At 41.6% G+C, this 20,000-nt stretch overlaps 1 protein-coding gene and 2 long non-coding RNA genes across 3 annotated transcripts in view; all 3 read left to right on the top strand.

Annotated features, from left to right (window-relative positions):
- The first annotated feature begins 698 nt into the window (after window positions 1-698).
- LOC122133044 lies at window positions 699-12,962 on the top strand. Its single transcript, XR_006152509.1, has 2 exons — window positions 699-737; window positions 12,348-12,962. It is a non-coding gene; the product is annotated as an uncharacterized LOC122133044 (long non-coding RNA).
- On the top strand, window positions 8,881-9,315 carry LOC116221171. The gene is made up of 2 exons (XR_004164051.2): window positions 8,881-8,979; window positions 9,027-9,315. It is a non-coding gene; the product is annotated as an uncharacterized LOC116221171 (long non-coding RNA).
- Window positions 12,963-14,285: 1,323 nt separating the features above from the next.
- LOC116221165 (tripartite motif-containing protein 16-like) overlaps window positions 14,286-20,000 on the top strand; it is a 9,858-nt gene continuing 4,143 nt past the window's right edge. Inside the window, exons 1-5 of the mRNA XM_031571069.2 lie at window positions 14,286-14,929; window positions 15,470-15,560; window positions 15,795-16,033; window positions 18,323-18,482; window positions 18,800-18,859. Of these exons, the coding sequence (XP_031426929.1) occupies window positions 14,342-14,929; window positions 15,470-15,560; window positions 15,795-16,033; window positions 18,323-18,482; window positions 18,800-18,859 (1,138 nt within the window). The 5' untranslated portion in view covers window positions 14,286-14,341. The remainder of the gene's footprint in view (window positions 14,930-15,469; window positions 15,561-15,794; window positions 16,034-18,322; window positions 18,483-18,799; window positions 18,860-20,000) is intronic.

Here is a 20,000-nt window from a genome sequence, read left to right on the forward strand (position 1 = left end):
CACTGTAATGGTTGAAGCTTTTAGTTATAATTAACAAAAAAGTTTCCCGATCAACTGTATTTAAACTTACAACTTACTTATACGTGGATGCTTTCTAGAATCTAGCTATTCTGTCTCACTGTCTCTCTTTCTCTCTTCCTCTCTATCTCTTTCTCTCTATCTCTGTGTTTCTTTATTTAGACTTTCCAGTCGGTCAGTGAGACGCCTGAGTCTAAAGACTTATCCTGCATCTCTGTGAAGCAAGGCCTCTCTTTTGAGGCTGTGAAGAAATCTGTCTCCTCACTAAAGACACAGCTGGAGAATTTCTGCAAGGAGGAAGTCATGAAGATATCTGCATCAGGTTAATCACATTACTCACATATGTTTACATGTAATGACTAACTATACTTTCCCTCTGGATTGTACTAATAAGCTAAATGTAATGAACTTCAGAAACCTGTATTTCTCAATGTCACATATTTGTAACTTATCTTTTGTATGTCGGTGAAGCTGAGATGCTCTACAGGTGTCTCCATGTTTACTTGTCTTAAGAGGGTCTTTGAAGAAGCTGGAGACTCATAATGTCCATCAACAAGAGAACACACATTTACTGCCATCATAAAAACAGAAGGTTGATGCAATGTTGACATTTACACCAGTCAGTGTTGTTTCTAATATGATTCTTTCTCTCTCAATAGTGACTGAAGTCCAGGCTATGTTGCTTCCTGAACCTACAACCAGAGTGGATTTCCTACAATGTGAGTTTGACACAAACACATTTTATACAGTTTACTTTATTCCAAGTCAAGTTTCAGTAGCAATCACATGGTCCTACATGTTTAAGCAGTTCAACATTTCATTATGGCTATTATAGTTCATGTGTAGAGGAAACAGTCTCTTTTCCAGTGTCTTTTTCCATTTTCCTAAAATGGCGTTCTAAATGGAAGTTCGGGAGGAGATTTTTGGAGAACGAATTTGCTACTTTCACTTCAATCACCCACACTTAATTTAAACTCAGTTCTCCTCATCAGCACACACACAAACACACACACACACACACACACACACACACACACTTCATTTAAACTCAGTTCTCCTCATCAGCTGCAGCACTTGCTTTGGCGCTCGCTCTCAACCCACCACCTCCCCTCACACCACCTGTCTCCCCTTACACCACCTGTCTCCCCTTGGTATAGAATGGGGGGTGCAGGCACGGATTCTACATGACTCCTGTCAGCATAGTTGACTCCTGCACAATCCCTGCAAGGCCTTTTAGGTCTTGGCCAAAGACCAGGCCAGACACACTCTTCTGCGTGCATCTCTTAGGCACATTTGGAACATGAAGTCATGAACTGCCAAAAACTAGGACAATTAACTGCCATTGATATCCAGCTGATATAAAATACCTCACGCCACCTCACGCCACAAAACCAGCTTCTTCCCGGCTGCCGTTGGCCTTAGTAACAAGGCCACCCGACGTGGACTCTCATCCCGCCCCCACACCTCAAGCCTGTGTTATGTTAACACACACTACATTGCACATAGTCCAGGCAAACTAACCCCTTTTGGAGCCAAAAGTGGAATAAATTGTAAAATAATTTTTTGCTTAGATTATTTCTTTGAGGTGCCCAGAACAACATACTAAAAGTCCTAAGAAATCCTAGTTGAGGAAATATGTTAAATTCTCATCAATCCGAGATGTGTGCCAATAAGGCCAGGCAACATTACACCCTAATGGGGCTATTTTTTTCCTTTACTCCTATCAAAATGAAACTTTACACAATGCAGCTACTCATGAAAAGTAACATTTTTAGTATTACAAGTTTCTTTGAAAATGTATTTTAATATGCAAATGAGCTATACACTTGAGCTTGGTAGTACCTGCCAGGGGTATAACCCCCCGCCGGTATAGTCTTCAGGGTCACGGAGGCACACAAGCCTCCCCACCACGACAAGATAGCAACAACAGGGGAGGGCTTTTTTGGGTGTTTTTTATTTTATATTAGTTTTTTTAGTTTTTCTTTTTGAAGTTTTTTTTTTTTTAAATCCAGCCTGGATCCTCGACCCCTTGTCTGTGGCTCTTGGTTCTGGCACCCCCTATATCAGTTCCTGGTTTGTTCTTTGCTTAATTCTTCCCCTCTGGGTCATATTGATCTGATAAATCAGGCAACTGTGAGTTTGTGCAGCTAGTACCACGACATTCTCCGCAAATGGCAGTGCAAGGGAGTCCATGTTTTTTGCATGTGCATCTCTTTGTGCTGCAGTCTTTCTTGCAACTACAGCGGACCGCATCTAGTATTTCTGGTGGTGCCGCAGGCTGATCGGTCATTATTGGCATAAATCTCCCATCCAAAACATGCCACCCCCAGTCTTTTGGAACCATACGTTCACTTCCCCCTTTCCACTCCATCATTTGGTAAATGACCCGAAGACTATGGAACTTTGCAGCTGTTGACGTTGGAGGGAGAGTTTGAGGTTCCACTGGAGATGAGTTCTGAGTTACTTTATCACAGAATCGCCTGTATCTCAGCATATCCAGTGATTCATCTTTTTCGCTCCCATACAGTGATACTAGAGCTTTTTCATCTGCTGCAATGATGATGCCTTTTCCCACATTTTCCTGTGACTGGCTGAACACCTTAGCTTGTTCGAGAAAGCTAGTGTCATTCTTTACTTTTTTCAGTGCCATTCCCTTTCCCATGCCAAATAGACGAGACGTAGAATCACAGCCTAAAATGGCATGGATAAAGAGGAGATTGTCACACACCTTGGGACCAAGTAACTCCCTCGTCTGCTTTATGCACCATATCCGTCTTGTTTTTGTTGCTTTCTTTGGTTCTGGTGCCAGAAACAGCTCCTGTGCATTCAGATCAGCATGATGCAACAAGAGTACTAACAAGTCTGTGTCATCATCTACTAAGACTGTGTCTTTTGTTCTGGCAGAGGCAATGGCAGTTTGGACAATGAGCACATCTGTATCGTGCTTTGCATGGTCTGTGATACACCCAGCCTTCTCAAGTTTAGCACTGAGATAAACCAAGAACCGTTGTTTGTTTTCCTTATTGTTAACTGGTCTGGAACTGGAACTGGTCCTTTTTGGATTGGATGATCATGTCACCAGAGAAGTGTACAGTCACACCGGGAGTAGCACCTGTCCGACGCAGTTGAGTGGCGTCTTTTATTATTGGTTCTTCTTTGTAGCCATCAAAGTTAGCATTGTAAATGTTGTGGTACATTGCATCGGCTGCATGAAGGTCATGGACAGATGACATTCTCCCCAAAACTGTATCAGACCATTCAACGTTCCTTAAGTGGTAAACCTGCACAATCCTTTCCTGGAAGTCTCCTGTTCTTACTGGGTAGATATCAATTTTCTCTCTCTGCTTATTTTTATTATCTATTACAGTTGGTTGTCCACAGAACAAGCAATGCTCTTGAAAATTGAAGTTCTGTTCTGAGCGGAGAATATGTTTGACTTGTTGCAAAGAAGGTATTACATTATCACGTACAATATTTTCTGCTTTACAATAGCTGCGGCGGCATTTGATGTGTACTCTGTCTCCGGGAATTGTCGATGGGCCGATGTATTTGTTATACATATGAATGGTGTTTCTGCCTATGCGAATAAGTGTGGAGCTCATGTGCATATTCAAATTAATTTTCAAAGAAACTTGAAATACAAAAAAATGTACTTTTCATGGGTAGTTTCATTGTGTAAAGTTTCATTTTGATAGGAGTAAAGGAAAAAAATAGCCCCATTGGGGTGTAATGTTGCCTGGCCTTATTGGCACACATCTCGGATTGATGAGAATTTAACATATTTCCTCAACTAGGATTTCTTAGGACTTTTAGTATGTTGTTCTGGACACCTCATAGAAATGATCTAAGCTGCAAAAAATTATTTTACAATTTGTCTTTTGAAAAACGCTACTTTGCCTGGCCTAACACTGCACATTGCACATCCACTTTTGCACTCCTGCCCTGCTTTTTGTATTGTAGTACGTATTGTGTTTGTGTAGTACTTACTGTGTTTTTATGTTTTATGTTATGTGTAGTACTTACTGTGTTTGTATGTTTTTATGTTTACTGTATGCACCTATACATCAGAACAAATTCCAGGTAGGTGTAAACCTACTTGGCCATAAATACTATTCTGATTCTGATATGCACTTGTCCTATGCATGTGTGATCTGTAAAGCTATCAGATCAATGAGTCACACAAACACAGACACACACACACACACACACACACACACACACACACACACACACACACACAAATGTAGACAAACCTCCATGCAAACATGTAGAGAATCTCACATGAAAACAAAAATGCATGACAGTGTGGTTGGGGTGAGTAGGTGTAGGCTGAGGGATTCTACAAGTAGATCAGATGGAGAGACTACAGCAGCATTCCACAGTGAAGATTAGTCTAGACTAGGAGAGGAGGAAAGAGGCATTTGTATTTCTCTGTATTTCTCTTTCTCTCTCTCCCTCTCTGTTTCTCTGTCTCTCTCACACACCCATACAACCATACAACCAACCACACCATCAGACTTTCACATACAAAGACACTGGAACACTTTCACACTCCTATATACGAAGGACTGATCTCACACACAAAGGAATCAAATGAAAAAAAAAAAAAAATACTTACACACACTCAACACCAATCATTCACTCATACAAAGGACTCCCTTCAGACAAACACACACACTGTATTTCTCTCACACACACACACAAACACACACACACACACTCAGACATAACCATACTCACTTTTGAATACAGACATTCACACATGTACACCTGCACGAACATGTACAGAATCACACACAAAAACAAATCTCACTTATATGTGAAACATTCCCTCACAGAAGAAATCACAGAAATAAATCTCATTCCCCACACGCAAAGAATCATATAAAATAATAACAACAACCACACACACACCAAGGTTATTATCGTAAACGAAAACTAACGAAAAAACGAAAACGAGGTGTGATTTTTTTTTTTTCGTTAACTGAAATAAAAATAAAAACGAGGCTTTATAAAAAAACGATAACTAACTGAAACTGTATTGTGTCTTTACAAAACTAACTAAAATGAAATAGAATTATAGAGAAAATGTCTTTAGTTTTCGTCTTTGTCAATGTATTTCAAAGATGTCAATATATTTCATACATAGTCCTAGTCAAGTCTATCTTCCACTGTACCACTTTTAGTACACGCCCCTCGCCTGGTATCATGGCGGCAAAAGTCGGGAGAGAGCGACAGAGTCCTATTTGGGATTACTTGGAACAGTAATGTGCGGTGAAGTTCGTGGCTGGTGAGGCACTGACTCTTTCAGAGTCAGCTTTACAAATATATAAACCCAATACAGTATCTTAAATCAGCATTAAATTGGCAGCTTGCACATTGACTACTGGTTGTTTTTCATATCAGCATTCTTTACACACAGCTAGGTAAGGTTGCTACAGCTGCTAGCTTTTGATGAACTCGTGTGAATATGCACTCGTGAATATGAACTCTTTCATAGAAACTTGCAGTCAGGCACCCTGAGGGTTTCTACCTTTTCCCATTACAATTCTAAGAGTTAAATCGAGGAGACTATAACATCAGCTAGATAACTAGCTATCACTTCATGCAAACTGAACTCTTCCATTTAAATCGTTTAAGGTTAAGTGTCCTTAGTTAGCTAGCGTAGCAACTAGATAACAGCAACCAGGAAACACAACTTTAGCTGCAATTTAAGTTTAATTTCTCAAAATCAGCTCACCAAAGAGATCCTAAGAGAAATAATGGGAAATCAACGGAGCTTTCTCTGATATCAATGTAATGGTAGCGAATGAGGGGTGAGAACCCCTCCCCCTTGCTACTATTTAGTCCCCGCTGTACGTCCAAAACCAAATCTATTCTTGAGGTTCCAAATATTTTCAAAGCAATTTGGCTTTGAATGTGAGCTGTCGATCGAGTTATCTTCTCTCCCGTTGTTTGAAGCATACCTTTTAGCTAGGGCATTGGTCTCCCATTATTGATCACTTCACGTTGTGATTGAAAGTTCAGTTTTGAGAAATGTTTTAGCTTAGCTATAGAATCTTCCATTTTCGCAGTCAAGGTCAAATATAAGTGAAGAAGAAGAGCTACGGCAGAACAAGCATAAACCCGACCGGTGGACTCCATTGAAGCAGAGGTACTGTTTGCCTTTGCTTTTTCACTGCGGTTTTACGCATTGGCCGGATTAACCATATGGGCAACTGGGCAACCAAGGGCACCAAGACTCCAGGGGCACCAAGCAACCGATGTATTTTTTATTAATAAAAACAAATTAATAAATGTAATTGCAATAATACAGTACATACATTTGGGACAACAGTGACCAAAAAAATCACTCACGTTACCGTCCCACAATGAGTCGCAGTCTGTCTGCGTTGTGTCTGTGCAAGCAGGGCACCCAAGTATCCCCCCTCCCCCCACCTGTCCTAAAGCTTGTTTCTGAAATAATAGTTCGTTAGTAAACTCGCTGCGCTTGCAAAGGTTTGAACAGTGTACATCTGTGTTTTTCAGAAGGCAAAGTGTGTGTACTGTCTACTCCCAATGGTTCTGAAATGATAGTTCGTTAGTAGACTCACTGCGCTTGTGTACGTGTGTGTCACTAAATGCATAACCTCGCCGATGTTTTTGATAGCCGTCATCACTTCTTGTTAGCTATTTAAGTTTTGGAAAGCTTTGTGAACTGCAATGCTTATTTGAGGTGCTGTGAGTTGGTTTAATGATAACTGAATCCATCTAACGTTGGATTGCTTTTTGTAATGTCAGATTTAATTGTTTGGTGTGCTATAATTGCAATGAAGATTGATTACTATACTATGCATTGTTAAGAAAGTGCTAGCCATCTACTGGTTGAAAGACGTAGGCTACTTGGCAGGCTTCTGACTTGTTTTTGGGCGAGTTCGATTAAATAAATAAAGCTTGATTTGTTTTGTACATGTGCTCATGTTCTCCTTTTCTGTGTAGATTATAGCAGATTTAAGTCTGCATATCCTACTTAAGTACCAAAAGTAAAAGTATAAACTTTCTTATGATTTAGACGAATAATATACCTGTTGAGATTAGTAATTATATTTTATTAAGGTCATCAAAAGATAAAACAATAGTTCTGTACTGTATTAAGTTATGATTTCTAATAACATAAGTTCACATTAAACATAATTTACAGCATATGCATTAATTACTTTAGCAAGTTAGCTGTGATATAAGCGGGATAAGTGAGTTATGGAAAATAACCGCACTTCAGGGGGGTAAACGGTAGCATCCCCCTGTCGTACGGTTACTTTCTCATAACTGACTTGCTCCCAGTGCATTTTTACTTACATAGGTTACATCAATGTATGGAAAATGTAGTGGAGCAGTATTAAGCAAAAAGTATGTATAAAAAAAACAATCAAGTAAAGTACAGATACTCAGAAATAATACTTCTTAGAAATTATTTCTACTCAAGGACCAATACACCCCTGTGGATAGGTATGGTTTGTGTTCTGCGGGGTGGGGGTAGGGGGGCACCAGAGAGTCACTGTTGCCCAGGGGCACCATGAAGTCTTAATACGGGCATGGTTTTACGTCAGATCAGCAAGACTAAATAGGTTATACGCATGCGCTCAACCCAGTTTGCCAGGGATTGCGCAATCTGAGATGCTGCCTCACCGTCTCACTGTCCCCTTTCTGTTTGAACAGGACATGCGCAAATTCTGACTGACACACATCTTTCATAGTTGTCTTTTGTGGATGACTGTTCATCTGTCCAAAGTGATTACATTTTTTTAAATGATATGTTTTGTTGAGTTTGTATTACTTATTATTTATTATAGCTTGTCTACTATTCATTTTGGTCATTTTGTTTTGCAAGCAAAAAATTAAGCTTCCCTGGCCCCCCCTTTGGTCTGTTGCATTACGCGGTAAAGACTAAAACTAATACTGAAACTAATAAAAACTAAACTCAAACTAAGCATTTTCCAAAAATAAAAACTAAACTAAACTAGCAAACCCGCTTTAAAAACTAATTAAAACTAAACTGAAATTGAAAACAAAAAGTCAAAACGAAATAAAAATAAAAACTAGTGAAAAATGCAAAACTATAATAACCTTGACACACACACACACACACACACACACACACACACACACACACGCACTCATACATGCACGTTTATACCTAACACATATAAATACCTAAGTGTGTCCTGTCTTCTCCTCCATCAGACTCCTGTCACTTCACACTGGATCCAAACACAGCACACAGACGCCTCCATCTGTCTGAGGGGAACAGGAGGGTGGAGCTGAGAGATGAGCTCCAGTCATATCCTGATCATCCAGAGAGATTTGATGGGTGGCCTCAGGTGCTGTGTAGAGAGGGTGTGTCTGGACGCTGCTACTGGGAGGTTGAGTGGAGTGGGGATGTTTTTATATCAGTCTCATATAAAAGCATCAGCAGGAAAGGGGGTAATGAGTGTGTGTTTGGAGCTAATGATCAGTCCTGGAGTCTGAACCTCTACAGCATAGGCTCCATTTTCTGGCACAATAAGAAAAAGACTAAACTCCCTCTAGTGGTCAGCTCCAGAATAGGAGTGTATGTGGATCACAGGGCAGGAACTCTGGCCTTCTACCGCATCTCTGACACAATGACCCTCCTGCACAGTGTCCAGACCACATTCACTCACACTCTCCACCCTGGGTTTAGGTTGTATGGTTCTGGATCATCAGTGAAGCTGCTGTGATTGACATATCTAGATGCTGTTAGCACAAACATCTCACACATCACATAATTTAACACATTACTCACACGTAAGGCTAGGTTTGAGAATATTTGATCTTAGGGACAACAACAGACTAAATCCATTCCCACATCTCTGGACCCCAGCTATTACAATATATGTACCTCTAGACCTCTGCTGTATCACATGCAGTATCACCACAGCAGAAATAAGACATTGTGTGTGAAAGGTTTTGATGAGCTCTGTGTTGCATAACCAAGACATTGTGTGTGAAAGGTTTTGATGAGCTCTGTGTTGCATAACCTCACTCTCCCAAGTGTTTAGTCCCTCTGTTATTGCATACACGTTCTGATATCTGGTTTTATATGACAACCACCACAATAATATGTACCATGTCAGTAAATCTTAATGAGACTGTATTCATCCAACAATTGACCCCCAATGAAATGTCTTCCTCTGTTTCTTTATTAATACCATTGTAATGAGACCAATATGTTTTAAAATCTTTCTGGTGCAAAATGATGAATAAAGAGTTATAGACTGGCATTCAATGTGCCCTAATGTACTCTTTTTCTTGATGTGTGTGTGTGTGATTTTTTTTTAAATGTATTGAAATTCCTTTATCATCCCGATAGCAATGAATAAATGAAATGCTTTGATGAAAAAAAAAAGCCAGTGGAAAAAGCCATTCCAATCACTTTATTGATCCCAGATGACATGATTGGATGGACTACCAACACTACTCTGCCTGTAAGAAGGGGTTCACTTTTTAATCAGCATGTGGCATCAGGAAGTACATGCCACTGGCACAAGGAGGGACATGCCAATGGCACCCAGTAACAAGATGAACATGCCATTGGCAGGAGGTGGTACATGCCGACGAGTCACTAATCAACAACATCAACAGTTGACAACATTCGCTGTTCCTGATCGAAAACCATTGTCTTGCCATTGGTGCATTCCAAAACACAGAAATTTGAATGGATTGTAAAAGTTCTGTCCTCATCTCTACTCTAAATATACTATATCCTCAGAATGTTACATGTTGAAAATAATTACCAATTAATGGAACCTTCTTCATGTCTGATATGTGTCATGTAGATTTTAAACTTGAATCAAAAAGCCATTTCTTCAAAATCTATTTATTTCATTTACATTTTTACATTTATAAACAATAATAATACCTAAATACATGTTTTGTGCATGCAAAATAGGCCTAATGTGTTTTAAATATGTTATTTCAATAGTAATTCTATATATTATATTAATAGAAATGAAAAAAAAATACAGTATTTCTAAATTCAAATGTACATTGTGTAAATCACATACTCATAGATGCTGAATATTCCTGTTAAAGGAGCTTTAAAATAGTAAGCACTACATGACAGCACGAGTGAAATGTGTCTGTCTCCACCTGCAGCAGCAGGAGCCTCAGACCCCTCACTCCTGTCTGTCAGCCTGGGAGCGGCTGTCTTTAGTCCCGTCCTCCCCTGTGTCCACCGTCCCCTCTGTGTTCAGACCCCTCACTCCTGTCTGTCAGCCTGGGAGCTGCTGTCTTTAGTCCCGTCCTCCCCTGTGTCCACCGTCCCCTCTGTGCTCAGACCCCTCACTCCTGTCTGTCAGCCTGGGAGCTGCTGTCTTTAGTCCCGTCCTCCCCTGTGTCCACCGTCCCCTCTGTGCTCTGGAGTCTCACCAGCTGTCTGCACACCCGCTGGAGGGCGGGGCTGGAGAAGTAGTAGAGCACAGGGTCCAGTATGCTGTTGAGGTAGGTGAGGGTCAGCGTGGTGTAGAAGAGCATGTGTATTACCTCCACGGATTCACACGTCCTCTGGGACCCAATCCTCACCCAGATCAGCACCTGGGCCACGTTGCTGGGCAGGAAGCAGACAACGAACACCACCACCCCCTCTTGATGTTGCCGTAGCGAATAAGATGCCAGCGCCTGAGCTCAGAGACGATGCGGAGCGAGCAGACAAGGATCAGAGCCAGGGGGACGAAGAAGGAGATCATGAAGACAGACTTGTACCAGAGGGACGCAGGGTCCAAAGCCAGATCATGAAGACAGACTTGTACCAGAGGGACGCAGGGTCCAAAGCCAGGTCATGAAGACAGACTTGTACCAGGGGGACACAGGGTCCAAAGCCAGGTCATGAAGACAGACTTGTACCAGAGGGACACAGGGTCCAAAGCCAGGTCATGAAGACAGACTTGTACCAGAGGGACGCAGGGTCCAAAGCCAGGTCATGAAGACAGACTTGTACCAGAGAGACACAGGGTCCAAAGCCAGGCACACCAGGAAGCTCTCGCACTGTGTGGCACGTCCCACCACCAGCTGCTGTGGCGTGTGTGCATATCTGGTCCAGTCAGTGACTAAATGAAGTTTATATATTTCCTTTCCTGTAAATTTAATTCAACAGTATGCAGCTCGGGTATTGACAGGGTTCACAAATGCAGCTGTATGTAAACAAATAATTTGAATTTAATTGCTTTTTGACATAATCTCTCATTTAGTGTCCTAAAGTTTGTGCTTTGTTTTGAGAAGAACATCATATGATCAAATGTCCTGTGTTATTTACATTACATTGCTGTCTACTGGTATTGACCTGGTAGGATCAACTATATTTGAATTTGGACATTTTAACAATGTATCAGTAGGATGAGTCAATCTTGTTTGAAGCCATTTAGGGAAGTTCACCATTTTTAATCATTAGATAATTGTAAATATGCTATTTGTCTTTGAGGTTAATGTGGCAGCCCACCTGGACGTTCCTCATTCTTACCTCATGTGGAAGCAAAGAGGAAAAAGGAGGTGAAGCTCACTGGTCAGTGCTAGCTCTGTTAGCCTATTTAGCTTTGCTTTTTCAAGAAACCAACATCCAGCCTTGAACAAACAGCACTGAACGCTCCTCTGTTGCCACATAGCCGCTGCACTGCATGCATTGGGGCAAGTTTCACAGAAATCTCCCCTCCCCTTCCCACAAGATGTGTGATGTTTTTAGTTTTGTTGGTGATACAGTTTTACCCGACCCTAACGGCCGTCAGATCTGGCCCTAAACTGGCACACATCTATGCAATGCCATTTCAAGTCTATTTTATATATTTTGTAAAAGCGCCTACAAACTTTGTCAACTGAGAATGAACAAAGCCACTGTATCAAGGTGTCATGTAAGCACTTAGGTGGCAGTGGAGAGGAGGAAACCCTGAGCAGAACCCAGCTCAAAAGGGGGTACCCATCTGCCTGAGGCCGGGGGGGGGGGGGGAGCAGAGAGACTCAGGCTCTAAGGCTCTAAAAAGGCCCCCAAGCTGTTTTTGAATGGATGAGTAAATAAGTAAAAGGTCAGAAATCTGACCCTGATCTGGAAAAAATGTGTTCCCACATCAGAAAGGACTTGACAAGCCGTGATGTGACATAATGTAGTCATTTTTTTTTTGATATTACTACTGACTTTTGACTTTTGTTTTTTCAGATACTACAATAACACGTGTTATTATGAATGTCATACCAGAGCTCAAATCTCTGTGTGTGTGTGTGTGTGTGTGTGTGTGTGTGTGTGTGTGTGTGTGTGCGTGTGTGCGTGTGTGTGTGTGTGTTTGCAGACATTTATTGTAGGGGTTCTGCGGGGCCTGCAAGATGAAGACTTTAGCTACAGATCTGGATACTGGATTGGACTGAGTGATCAAGACATCAAGGAACATACAAATGGACAACTGGGTCTTTGCCTTCCAGAAAGTAATTAGCATGAAATAACAGTATACTAAGTCTACTTCTACTATTACTACTGCAACTACTACTTCTGAACAATAATACAACAATAATAAAACTGATCGGTGTTTGGGGACAATAAATGTATTATGACATCATTTTAAACATTTGCGTTACTGGTTTAGAAATTCTGGAGAAGACTTTTTGGTTTGTGTGTTTGGCGTTGGTTTCAGGTACTGGATTGACGGAGAGCCCTATGATGGCGATGGCTATGAGGACTGTGTGGCCACCTATCCCACCGTGAACCCACTGAAGAGCTGGAATGACCTCACCTGCACACAACTACTAAAGTGGATCTGTGCCAAAGGGCCTCAGCCAGTAGCAGCTAGTCTGGAGAGCTAGTGTGGATTTAGCAATGAGCAAAACTAAGCTTGATGGCATTTCAGTAGCTATGTTAGTGAGAAGCATTGCATTTTATGTCATAATAAAATGATTTGTTTTCCACAAAATGTCCTCTCTTCACTGCTATACTCATTACGTGTGTTCAAAAACGTCACTCGCACCAGAAGGCCAAAGTTGAACTACTGTTTGTTCCTTTATCTATTATCTATTACCGGTATCTATTGTATCTATTCTGGTATTATCAAGAACTAACATACGCAGTGCAGTGCCTGTGGTGCAGGAACAGGCAGGAATATTGAACACAAATATATATGTGCCGTATTTCTGTGGTGAATTCCCTCCTTAGCACGTCTCTTTGGATTAAAGCGTCTGCTAAATGACTAAACATGAATGGAAATGGAAATGTAGTGACTAGATAGATGATAGATAGATGGATACTTTATTAATCCCGAGGGAAATGTAGTGACTAGATAGATGATAGATAGATGGATACTTTATTAATCCCGAGGGAAATGTAGTGACTAGATAGATGATAGATAGATGGATACTTTATTAATCCCGAGGGAAATTTAGGAATATATAAGGCAGTTCTTGCCACCTATTCAGCTCAGTGGGGAGCTGTCCAAGCTAAACCGACTCCCCAGAGGCTTTCAACCAGGCCGAAACCAAGCCAAACCAAGCCAAGCCAAGCCAAGCCAAGCCAAACCATTGGGTGCACATAAACATGTGTATAGCACAGTTGAATAACAGTTTCAAGTATTTTACAAATGACCTTCAAGTGTTTTCAGAGGTTTTTGTGCAAGCTTTTCTGAAGTGCCGGAATTTTCCATTTTGAAATTAAAAATGAGGAGATGTATACAAACAATTCCAAGATGAGGCTTTAGACCTAACATCCAATTACCAATACAGCCCAAAACATTGATGCTAGCTAACTTTGAGCACAGAGCACAGATTTTATTATTTTATTACTTTTTTCAGTGACATCTTTGCAAAACTCTGATAGTCTTTTTCAGTCAGTACTTTTCACTGACACCTTTCTGTCTCTGTTTTGGCAAAGAATAGGAGGAGTTTTTGAGGGGAGCGGCAAGACATGCATGTTTCCACAGGTTTAGTCAGCAACGCATCATAGAACGGGGACGTGGCTTAAGATGAGAAAGTCAAATACTTCCCTTCTACCTCTCTTGCCCTCTCTCCTTCTCTCTCTATCTCCTTCTGTCCTTCTCTCTCGCTCTCTCTCACTCACTCACTCACTCACTCTCACACACACTCCTAATCTGACTGACTCCTCCTCAAAGTTAGAGTTATAAGTTAGAGTCTTTCTCTCACACACACACACATAGACATACATTATCAAATCATTTGACTGACTCCTCCCCAACAGTGTGGCAACAACATCTCTGCCACTCCTCCTCTTGAATAAAACACATGACACAGAAACTGAACTCTCACACTGTTATCTCCCTGTGTGTGATCGTGGCTGGGAGAAATGGCGGAATCTTCGACCCAAAGACAGGATTCTTTCACTTGTTCAGTTTGTCTGGATCTAATGAAGGATCCAGTTACCGTTCCATGTGGACACACTTATTGTCTGGGCTGTATTAAAGGTTGCTGGGATCAGGAAGATGGTAAAGGCATCTACAGCTGCCCCCAGTGCAGACAGACATTTAGACCAAGACCTGTTCTCGGTAGAAACATTCTGATTGCTGAAATGGTGGAGGAGTTTAGGAAGACCAGAATCCAAACTGATGTTCCTGCTCACTGTTATGCCAGACCTGGAGATGTGGAGTGTGACGTCTGCACTGGGACAAAACTCAAAGCTGTGAAGTCCTGTCTGGATTGTCTGTTGTCTTACTGCGGAACTCACTTCAAAGCTCACAATGACCTGAACCCAGGAAGAAAACACTCAGTGATTGATGCCACAGGCCAGCTACAGGAGAGGATCTGCTCTCGTCATAAGAAGGTTTTTGAAATATTTTGTCGAACCGATCAGAGTTGTATCTGCTATCTGTGCACGATGGACAAACACAAAGGCCATGACACAGTCACTGCTGCAGCAGAACGGACACACAAACAGGTCAGTACTGGAGCTACATGTGTGTCCAACATTTCTATGAGGGCTCTTATACGTACTAACTGTGAATGTAATACTATAACTATCTCACCAGTCTTTAAGTCTGTCTGTTTCCGCAATGACTTTGCCCGTTAGAGAAAGGAGGAATCAGGAAATGATTATCAGGTGCAAGGTCCAGTGTTTAGAGTGTAAAAACTGTGAAACATTAACCTGTCGTTATCAAAGTGGACATATTTTTACCTCGTAAAATAATGTTCTGTTCTGTTCTAAAGGTTGTGAGACAGCTATGCCGCAAGCATTGTTTGCTGTTTAATTTCAGTGCTCCTCTTAAACTTAGCTCATGGCTTCATCCTGAATTTCACATGAAGATGATAGCGACTGCTTCAATGTGTCATTAAATCTCTTGAAAAGACTTAAATGTACTTAAAGGTTTTTGCTTATAAATGTTCAGTTGTCATGTGTGATGTTTGATCATCATTGTTGTAAACAATCCACCGATAATATGGTGAAAAGAGGCTGTTTTTCTTTTTTTTTTTTAAACAGAGGCAGTTGGGGCAGACCCAGAGGAGATTCCAGCAGAGAATCCAGGAGAGAGAGAAGGAGCTGCAGGAGCTGAGGAAGGCTGTGGAGACTCTCAAGGTGAGAACTGACCACATAAGACAACAGCTGGCTCAGTAAACACTTGTTATTGTGTTATCACCGTTATGCTGCCATCTCTACATGATACAGACCCTCACAGAAAGACATGGTTTGGCAGGATTTGCCCTTGGTCATTTGATCAAGAGGAGCCAGTCACACCACAAGTGAGTTTGCTCCTTCACTTACCTCTGTGTGTCTCCTGTCCCCCCTCCTCTTTGTGTGTCTCCTAACAGAGCTCTGCCACAGACAGCAGTGGAGGACAGTGAGAGGATCTTTACTGAGATGATCCGCTCCATTGAGAGAAGGTGCTCTGAGGTGAAAGAGCTGATCAGAGATCAGGAGAAGGCTGAGGTGAGTCGGGCTGAAGACCTCTTGAAGCGACTGGAGGAGGAGATTGCTGAGCTGAAGAGGAGAGATGCTGAGCTGGAGCAGCTTTCACACACAGAGGATCACATCCATTTCCTCAAGGTAAGTGTTGATGATGGATTGTTAGTGCACAGAATATTTGAGGGCCCTGATTTATGTTGAATATATTCCTAGGAGGAAATTTGAATTCAATTTAGATATTGTTGAATTTCCTTCAAGGGTCTGTACATTTCCAGACTATTTTTCTTCTTATTGTAACACAGTCCACAGCATTTGAACAGATACCTTACCCCATGCAGTTACCGTGTGTAAAGACATTTTCTGTAGTTATCACTCAAAATATTTTAGCATGACAAAGACATTTTCATTCTTTAGAAAACTGCTCAAAATCATTATGGCAATTGTTAGGACAGGTTAGGTCACATGGTAGGAAGAACACTGACTGACAGGCGGGGCTTGAGTGATGTCACTACCTGTGGTTAATTGATAAAAGCACATCTGCCCTGACATCATGGCTCACAGTTTGTTTGGAGGCACTTGAGGTGCACAGGTGCCTGCCACTCGGCCTCTTTGGTCAGGCCACATGTAGGTCAAGGCAAACCAGTGGCATTTGGACAACCATTTGTGTTGGGTCGTTTGGGATTCATAACATCAACCAAAAAACTTCAACTGAAGGAATCACCACATGGCTTACCCTCGCTAGCAGGTAGCCAGCTTGAGAGAGCAGTGCACACACACACACACACTCACTCTCACTCTCACACACACTCTCACTCTCACACACACTCACACACACACACACACACACACACACACACACACACATTTTAACAGTTTGAATGCATAGCAGGTGTCCATGTAAGCGTCATAAGAGCAACCAATTTCAATGATTGTGATCGCTTTGTTCTTTTCATCAATTGACACAAGGTCTGGTGTTTTTGGGATGTGCTTAATGGCAGTTTTCATTGCGTTCCGCTGATCATGGGGAATGGAGAACCAGTATGTTTTAAACTGACTCGTTGGTATGGATGGTTGTGAAGTTGGTGTTATCGCGGAGCTTCTTCATGGCCAGCGATATATAGTCCTTTGTAGGCAGGGCAGCCGTTGAGGATATGCGCGATGGATTCCCTCTGTTGGTCGTGGTGGAGCAGACAGAACGGCTCATGCTTGGATGGGAACCATGTTTCTAAGTTGGCTTTTGTTGCTAATACCTGAAGACGAGCTTTTATTATAAACTTGTGTATGTCGTCATGTAGTGCTGTGTTCCGCAGTGCAGAATGAGATACGCTGTGATCAGCGCACGGCAGGCAGGCCAGTCTTCCTTGTAGGCGTAGCCCTGTCCAATTTTGAATCATGCGCAATCGGAAAAAGTTGTGTATTGTCCCTCTGGTGTTCTTTGTGTTGAGGTGGTGAATGCTGTCGTCCAGGGGTGATGGTTGCCTCTGCCGTCGTCGTTGGGTCCGTGATGATGTCATCATTAAGCTCTACTGGCTGTCCTGATGTGCTCTTCCACTGCAACTGAATGTTAGTGCGGTTACAGAGGTCATTCAGGTCTAGCCAATCCGTACGCCAAAGCCCGGTGTGTTGGTGTCCAGTTTTCCATTGGGTTTTTCTTGACCCAAGGAAGCTGGCATTCTCAGATGTACTGGGAGGGACCTTGCATCTTCTTCGCAACAGATTGCTTACCTCTGGCGGCAACATACACCCACCCTATATTAGACACATAGTTTCACATCTCAATCTCAAACATTAGAGGATTTTAGATTCAACTTTATTGTCATTGCACAGAGTAACAAGTACTGAGACAACGAAATGCAGTTTAGCATCCAACCAGAAGTGCAAAATAGCAAAAAAGTGCAGAGTATGTGAATATGTAAAGTGGAGTAAGTGAATAAATAAATATATATGTACAGAAGAAATAGATATGTGATATGAACAGAATTGGGACTAGCAGCAGTTGGAGGTAGGAAGTGTAGATATGATAAGTATATAAAAAGTGCAGGTGTAAGTATTAGTGGTGGTAATAAGTGAAATGAAAGGAAGTGAATGAGGTATTAGTCAATGTTTAAGAAGTATTGTAAGGTGTAAGTACGATTAATACAGTTATTACAGTAATAAGTGGGATGTACAGTAGTAAAGAGATGACAGAGACATATCTAACTTAAGAGTCTCGTGTGCACTGTAATAGTTGAAGCTTTTATTTACAGTTAACAAAAAAGTTTCCATTTCAACTGTATCAACGGAATTTACTTGTCATTAAATACAGATTGTACATTTAATCTTACAATTTATTTATACGTGGATGCTTTATTTTGAGAATGAAGCTATTCTCTCTCTGTCATCTCTTCCTCCTCTCTCTCTTTCTCTCTATCTCTGTGTTTCTTTATTTAGACTTTCCAGTCAGTCAGTGAGACACCTGAGTCTAAAGACTTATCCTGCATCTCTGTGAACCAAGGCCTCTCTTTTGAGGCTGTGAAGAAATCTGTCTCATCACTAAAGATGCAGCTGGAGAATTTCTGCAAGGAGGAAGTCATGAAGATATCTGCATCAGGTTAATCTGACTTACTATACTTTCCCTCTGGAATGTACTAATACGCTAAATGTCATGGTGAACTTCAGGAACCTGTATTTCTCAATGTCACATATTTGTAACATATCCTTTGTATGTCAGTGAAGCTGAGATACTCTGCAGGTGTCTCCATGTTTACTTGTCTTAAGAGGGTCTTTAAGGTTGAAGAAGCTGGACACTCATAATGTCCCTCAACAACAGAACACAAATTTACTGCCATCATAAAAACAGAAGGTTGATGTAACGTTGACATTTCCACCACAGTGTTGTTTCTAATATGATTCTTTCTCTCTCAATAGTGACTAAAGTCCAGGCTATGTTGCCTCCTGAACCTACAACCAGAGAGGATTTCCTACAATGTGAGTTTGACACCAACACATTTTATACAGTTTACTTTATTCTAAATCACAAGTCAAGTTTCAGTAGCAATCACATGGTCCTACATGTTTAAGCAGTTCAACATTTCATTATGGCTGTTATAGGTCATGGGTAGAGGAAACAGTGTCTTTTCCAGTGTCTTTTTCCATTTTCCTAAAATGGCGTTCTAAACGGAAGTGCGGGAGGAGATGTAACAAATTTGCCACACCCCCCTCACATCAATCACACACACTTCATTTAAACTCAGTTCTCCTCATCAGCACACACACACACACACACACACACACACACACACACACACACACACACACACTTCATTTAAACTCAGTTCTCCTCATCAGCACACACACACACACACACACACTCTCTCTCACACACACACACACACACACACACACACACACACACACTTCATTTAAACTCAGTTCTCATCAGCACACACACACACACACACACACACACACACACACACACACTTCATTTAAACTCAGTTCTCCTCATCAGCACACACACACACACACACACACACACACACACACACACACACACACACACACACTTCATTTAAACTCAGTTCTCCTCATCAGCACACACACACACACACACACACACACACACACACACACACACACACACACACACACTTCATTTAAACTCAGTTCTCCTCATCAGCACACACACACACACACACACACACACACACACACTTCATTTAAACTCAGTTCTCCTCATCAGCACACACACACACACACACACACACACACACACACACACACACACACACACACACACACACACACACACACACTTCATTTAAACTCAGTTCTCATCAGCACACACACACACACACACACACACACACTTCATTTAAACTCAGTTCTCCTCATCAGCACACACACACACACACTTCATTTAAACTCAGTTCTCATCAGCACACACACACACACACACACACACTTCATTTAAACTCAGTTCTCCTCATCAGCACACACACACACACACACACACACACACACACACTTCATTTAAACTCAGTTCTCCTCATCAGCACACACACACGCACACACACACACACACACACACACACACACACACACACACACACACACTTCATTTAAACTC

The sequence above is a fragment of the Clupea harengus genome, chromosome 7 (genome assembly GCF_900700415.2).
Source record: "Clupea harengus chromosome 7, Ch_v2.0.2, whole genome shotgun sequence".
Classification (NCBI taxonomy): Eukaryota; Metazoa; Chordata; class Actinopteri; order Clupeiformes; family Clupeidae; genus Clupea; species Clupea harengus.